This window comes from Micropterus dolomieu, linkage group LG18, assembly GCF_021292245.1.
Source record: "Micropterus dolomieu isolate WLL.071019.BEF.003 ecotype Adirondacks linkage group LG18, ASM2129224v1, whole genome shotgun sequence".
Lineage (NCBI taxonomy): Eukaryota > Metazoa > Chordata > Actinopteri > Centrarchiformes > Centrarchidae > Micropterus > Micropterus dolomieu.
The window spans coordinates 36,817,248-36,824,226 of record NC_060167.1 but is presented as its reverse complement, the minus strand read 5'-3'; the positions used below and the strand labels follow the sequence as shown (position 1 = coordinate 36,824,226).

Below are 6,979 nucleotides of genomic sequence, written 5' to 3'. Positions count from 1 at the left end.
CACCAAAGCAACTACGGCGTTTCAAATTAAAAGCCTTCTGTGCTCGTGAGGAAATTAAGTCAAAGTCAACGCTGTTGTGCACATTAACCGCACATCACATGGTTATTCCCTGGCTGTGTCCTCACAAAATATCCAGCAGACAGCAGACCTACTTCTAAGCGAGTTGGAATTCAACCAAGCAGGACCGAAGATGTGTAGCCTACACTTGTCTCATGACAACGCCACAACAGACATCCTGTCATGGTAAAAACAAAGTAACATCAACTGATCCAGACTTTACCACGATGGAAATATCACATGAATATAATATTTATGGAGTTGCATAATATGCGTGTAAAGCGATCTCAGCAGTGTGTGAGCCCGCAATAATCCCTGACAGTGTGGAAATGACAGGGATCACAAAAAAAGCGGAGCCATGACAAAGTGGCACAGAAGTGTGCGTTTGATGTGGTTGCACGGTTCCACCTGACGGGGATGAATAAACACAGAGACCTCCAGCCACGGATGGTGACGAGTAGGGGGAATATAAACTTTGACAGCGCCCTGTTCACCCAAACCATGTGGCACAGATTGACAGCTAACTTACTTTTCCTGCATTACGTTCTCCTTGATGGCTCCGAGGGAGGAGTGGTTGCCCTGCTGGAGTCTGCAGGTGGCCAGGTGCCGCTGGTGCTGATCTTTCAGACAGGCGTTTTCCTTGCAAAGATCCGTCACCTGGAGCTCCAGCTCATCAATCCGGTCCCTCTGCTTCTCCAGCAGCCCCTGCTGGGTCTCGATTATCTTATTCAGCTCCTTTAGATACTCCGCCGCCTTGCTGGGGTTCTCTATCGGGTTCTCCATCTCGTAAAAGCTCCGTTGCCCGTCCATGGAGGCGATATCCACACAATCAGGAAAACAACCCTCACACACGCTCAGTAGTAGTAAGACTGAGCGCTGTCAAATCCAGAGGTCCTCCTTCGCTCCGACATGGCTGCTTTGACGTGCAGTAGTGGCAGCTTTGCTGTGAAGTTGGCCGGTTTTGATGCGCTGCTGTGCGCCGCCGCCGCGTCCACAAGCTCTGCACCGCAACAGCCTAACTAACCTCCAGCTCCGTACATGGGAAAAGCGTTTAACTCTTTCGGGGCTGCAGGTTCCGCCTCACTGTGAAAGCTTATGGGCTCTGGGAAAACAGAGACACCGAGTTTGTTCAATGCATGTGCTTCTACTCAACAGGTAGGTTAGTTTCTCTTGCGCCACAGAGCACGCTCGCCTCGGCACCAGCGTTCATCCAGGCAAGATGTCAGCCGTGTGTCTGTTGATGCAAGAGGTGGTACGAGGACTTGCCCCGCTCCACCTGCATGCAAACTGCAGGTCGACTGGCCTGGTTCCTCTAAGTTAAAGACACATACTGTTTCGACCAACGTCTCTTGAGAAGCTAAATGTTCACCAGTGAGCTGCTGGGTGTCTGCTGTTTGCTGCGGAGCAGGTAATAACGGTGGGTTCATCAAGGCCTTCTCTCTGGAAACAGCTACTGCTGGAAACAGGACCCAAAACAGTAAAGGTGCTGTTAAAACGAAAAAAGGGAAAAGGGAAAGTCCCCCCCAGCTGCTACCAATGACCCCACCCACATTCTGCACGGAATCAATTAAAATGATATTTGTTTGCAGCTTTAAAAAATTTAATTTAGTCTATAAAATGTATAAAATAATGATATCTGTAACAGAAATAAACTATATTCAGTGGCGCAGTGCTGAGGATGAATTTGAGTTTAAAAGTCTGATAGCTTGGGGGAAAAGCTGCTCTGCAGTCTGGTGGTGCTGCAGCAGAAACTTCTATATCTCTTCCCAGAAGGCAGCAGGGTGAACAGGCTGTGGCTGGGTGGGTACTGTCCTTTAGTATCCTCTGTAGTATTAAAGGAGTAACGTAATAACTTTGTATTACTCCTGGTTTTAAGTTTATAATTTACATCACACCCAGTAATGACGTCTGAGTTTACTGACCACACTTCTACATCACTGCAGCAAGGTGTGTGAACTTTAATACTGTATTAACTGTTCTGTTAATACAGATTTATTTTCTGTCAGTTGATTGATCATTACAATGATAAAAACATCAACAATCAAACCACAAAAAATGAAATAGTACTCAATCTACCTAAATGGTGTGTGGTGCAGCTCACTTGGACTGACTCAGTTGCTTTGCATAAACATTGAGGGTGTCTTGTTTTGCTCTATTTCAACAGTTCCTTTGAGCAAGTACTAACCCATACTGTCATGTTTTTATTTTGTCAGTAGATAGTAAAGACGTGACAGAATTTGACTGCAGTGGAATTGCATGCAACAATAATCCCCAGTTGGAATCAAACCAAGAAAGTTGCAACTTCACGCTGTGCTTTGTCTCAATATTAATAAGAGTATGTGGTCTTGAATTTACTGTGCAATAAATAAAATTGTCTATGATATATCAGGAGTTTTCCATTTGATTCAGAATCAGAGGGAGACATTTGAGTTGCTGTTATGACTTTAAACTAAAACCAGAGTTTTGTACACTGGGTTGTTTTCACATATAGAAAAAAAAGAAGAGAGGCAGACCACAGATGAATCCTGTCATTATCCCTCACGCTCACATGCCGTTGCTGCTGGATGGTTCTTTCACACAGTGATTGCCCTCTAGTGGTTTGCTGTGTTCAGAACACATACAGTCAATATGGACGGGCTGGTGATGTTTGACAACTTTGAATACATTTTCTAGCTCAATATCTGACTTGTAAAGGGTTTTGAGCAGTGACAGGAGGAGTTATAATAATAATAATTATTATTATTATTATTAAGATTAATTTTGTGCCTTATGCGCTGCATAAAGGCACAAAATTAATCTAATTCCATCTGGTAAATGCAGGGCTCTGACAGCTAAAGGGAGGAGGAGGCTTTTTCACATTATCCACTGACAAGACACAAAACAGCAGGCTATATCCTCACTGCTATCACCTGCCAACCACTTGGATGCATTGCAACACATCACCGAGGAGAGAGTGGGGAAATATAATGTGCATAATTCACTGAAAAGATTCTATGATCCTTTGCTTGTAGAAATCTTCAAAGTGTGGGGGCGAAGTGAAATGTAGAAAAGTGAGATTTTCTCCCTCTTATATTTAGACACTCAGGGTATTCTTTTGCCTTCTGATGCAATAGCTCTGTCTTGCAGATGTGCTGCATGGCCAAAGCAAAACGCTGATCTGGGTAGTATTTTCTAGAGCTTTGGATAACGTTGAATCTTCAGCTTTATGTGAGAATTGGAGTTTCATCTCACAAAAGGCCAACGTATCAAAGGTTGTTGCTGTAACAGTGACAGCAGCAGCTGTAATGCTTGATCCAATATGTCCCCTCAAGATGTAAGAATGACAGAGTGAAATGGCTGAGGTGTTCAGCTCATACTCCACCACAGATGTTGGTTTAACACGCAGGGATGTTTCCTTCCCTCACCACAACTGCATTGCTGCCAGAGAAGAGGCTGTTTTATGTCACTAATGGTCATGCTCAGAAGTTTTTGTGGGCTCAGATTAATTTTTCGGACCTCAAGTGACTAGTTAGGATTTGACATCAGCTATTGTTATAAACACTTTTCCTGAAAAAAAAAAAAAGAACTTGGCGTTATGGACCTTAAACTCAAAAAAGATTTGGGGGGATTTAGAAGGTCTCATGGTTATTTATAATTGTGTGTCAGTGATGCTGCTGACACATTTGAGTAAAGTCTTGTCTTGGAAGGGAGGATGAAAAATATTCCTAAATGCCATTATCAGCATGTGCCTGTCTGTAGTGAGTGAAAACCACCATGTTAACACCATCAAAACAGTTGGCATGGTAATATGGTCACCACCATGAAGGTGTAATTCCATAGTAATACCATGGTACGGATAATGGTATGGTACCATAATGGTATTGACAAATGTGCCATGCAAATGTAAGGTACTATGACACAACTAAGAACAACTAGCAAAAACAAATACACATTAAACTTTAAAGATAAACATTGTTTAACCTTAAAGGTTCACTGTGTAATATTTCTGAGGATCTATTGACAGAAATACAATATAATATCCATAACTATGTTTTCAGTGGTGTGTAAAGACCTTACATAAAAAACCATTATATTTTTATTACCTTAGAATGAGCCATTTATATCTGCAAAACCGTGCCCCCCCCCCCTTCCATGGACATCTCCACATTGAATCGTCATGTTTCTACAGTAGCTGAAAACTCCTACGTTCACTACATTCTTGTTGGTAGAACAAGAATGTAGTGAATGTACATTCTACTTCTGGTAGAATTCAGGCAGTGCAGACACTCATCACTATGTTGAATACATATGTTCGAAGAAGAAGTAGTGGTAATAATAGGGGTCGGCAAATAATTTTTGCATCAGAGCAATTTTTTTAACCATCAGATGGTGGATGAGAATATAAGCTGTTGTGGTGGCAACCCGGCTGACGGTGAGTGTCCTGTTTATTTCTCCTTTTTGCTTGCGATTCTGTTTTCCCCTTGTGTTTTGGCCTCCCTTGTTGTGTCTCCTCCTCTCCCCCTGCGTGTGCTCTCCCTCTCTCTCTGCTCCTGAGCCCAGCTGACGATCCACACCTGTACCTCGTCAGCCACCTCCTCTGCCTGCCACACCTGCAAGCAATCAACTCCATCCCTGCCTGTATTTCAACCCCGTTTCTCCACACAATCTCTGCTATATCGTCGTTGCTCCTGACCTGATGCCACTGCTTGCCTCAAGCCTTTTGATCTTGCCACATCTGTTCCCAGTTTTCTGTTTTCCCTGTTACTAGCCCTGTCTGCCTTTCCCCAGGTCCACTCACCTCCGTCCTCGGTCGAGTCAGCTGGGCTTGCCTACCTGCCCTCTCCTCTCGGGCATCTTCCATGGCACCCTCTCGGTTCCCCCTCGTGCATCGCAGTCAGCCTGCCACCACACTCCTCCACCAACCCCCCGGTCGGTTCTCCCGTGCCTCCTCTCTTCCTCGGCCCCTGGTGTCTCCTAGTTCCCTTGTCCCAGCCCCCTCTGCCCTACTTGCTCCTCGGTCCCCCATGCCCGTGTTCCCCCGGCATCCACCTCTCCCTCACCTCCACTTCCTCAACCCCTTTTGCCCTCCAATAAATCCTCTTTCACCTGAGCGTTGCTTTCGGGTCCTCTCTGTCCAACACGCACATCAATAAGCAATAATATTGACTCAGATTGACATGTTGTTTGGTTAGCTAAGTTAGAAAGGTGCAGGCCTTGCAACTCAAGGGTTAAGTGTTTGACTCCACCTTAGGACAAACTTATTTTTCCCCCTCTCTTCTACTGTTGGATTCTGCATTGGATGTTTCTCAGATCACGGCATGTGCTGCACTATTTTTGTTTCGTGTTTGATCCGCATCCATCAACCTACGGACCCTTTTGCAATTCCCCAGTATCTCCCGGCAAAGGACATTTTTAGGACATTTAAACATGCATTAAACGTTGAAATGTATATTGTAATAGGCTGTATATTGTAATGTACAATATGTAAAATCAGATGTTGAGCACCCTATATCACCAAAATGGCGTGATCCTTGTTTCGCTGCAAAGCTTCGACTGTGAGATTGACAGTCGAATCAGGCTCCGCCCATCGAACCATCGAATCTTCGACTATTCGAAGTCAGCCCTACTACAGACTCTTTTAATGTCATTCAGAATTTTTCAAAGTAAAAGCTCAGTTCAACTTCAAATACAACATTGCAGTAAACAAGCTTCTCGCGCTTTTATTTTGTAGGCAAAACCACTAAAGAGGAAGTGATTATGTGAGTAACTGTTGCTGCCATGACTGAGATCTATTTCAGCACCGCTATCAAAGTTTTTATTTATTTATATATTTTGCCGCTATCAAAGCACCATAATCTGACCGTGGGCCAGATATTATTGCTGGCGGGCAGTTTTGGTGAGGGTCCATAATCAGAGAAAATTATTGTGTTTCCCTTGTCAATTTTTGCATAAAATTTATCTAATGTGTGGTTTATAATTGACTGTGGTGCAGAAACAGTGATGTTAAACACTCTTGGGTTACATTTCTTAATAAATATACCTAAAGAAACCTCATTTCCTGACTGGCTACTCTCTGGTAAACTAAAAGTGGCCCACATTTGACATAGCAAATATTGCCATATCATCATAAAACAGACGTGGGCCACAGGCACAATTTGTACTGGCTAATCTGGATGTGAGCCTAAGGTGGCCCACATGTGACATAGAAAATGTCGGCCAAATATTTAAAAACGATTTGGGCCACTTTAGGCAAATATTTGGCACAGCATTAGCACTGGCTAATTAAGGTGGGAGCCCAATATGGCCCACTCTTGAAATGGTAAACCCAATTATTGCTGAACAGTATTGGGCCACTTTAGGTAAAGATGCAGCACTCGTACTGGCTGATCTGGATGTGAACTTAAAGTGGCCCACTTATGATATGGCAAATATAGCTAGGCTATATTTTACAACAATCTAGGCCACTTTTGGCAAATATATGGCACAGTCAGCACTTGCTAATTAAGGTGGGAGCCCAGTGTGGCCCACACATGAAACAGTTAATATGGCCCAATTATTGTTGAACGGTATTGGGCCACTTTAGGTAAAGATGCGGTACAATTCATACTGGCTAATCTGAGTATGAGGCTAAATTGGTATGAACCACACCCAGATAGCAAAATTGCTGTGCCCTGATCCGGCCCACACCTGACACTTTCATCTGGCCTACATACCTCATGGAATGATGGCAATTGGGCGGTCCACTCCTGTTTGTCAGATTTGGGCCACAAGCAGGCCATAGCATGTCAGCCAAGAACAAACCAAATAAGCTAAAACTGGCCCTAATGTGGCCCTGGAAAGCCCACATTATGGCATTTAGTCAATGCACACCTTTGGCACCAACTACGGTTGTAGTACGGAAACTATGGTATCCAGATCCGCTCGGACCTCATCCAATACAATG

General features: G+C 43.9%; 1 protein-coding gene across 3 annotated transcripts in view; it reads right to left on the bottom strand.

Annotated features, from left to right (window-relative positions):
* iqsec1b (IQ motif and Sec7 domain ArfGEF 1b) overlaps positions 1 to 6,764 on the bottom strand; it is a 236,648-nt gene extending 229,884 nt beyond the window's left edge. For 2 of the 3 annotated variants that reach the window (XM_046075167.1, XM_046075170.1), the window contains exons 1-2: positions 6,750 to 6,764; positions 587 to 1,510 (exon numbers count right to left, since the gene is read on the bottom strand). In XM_046075167.1, the coding sequence (XP_045931123.1) occupies positions 587 to 867 (281 nt within the window). In that variant the 5' untranslated portion in view covers positions 868 to 1,510; positions 6,750 to 6,764. Of the gene's footprint in view, positions 1 to 586; positions 1,524 to 6,749 lie in introns of those variants that run through there. The other variant, XM_046075168.1, reaches the window with a different exon arrangement.
* Between the last annotated feature and the right edge of the window lie 215 nt (positions 6,765 to 6,979).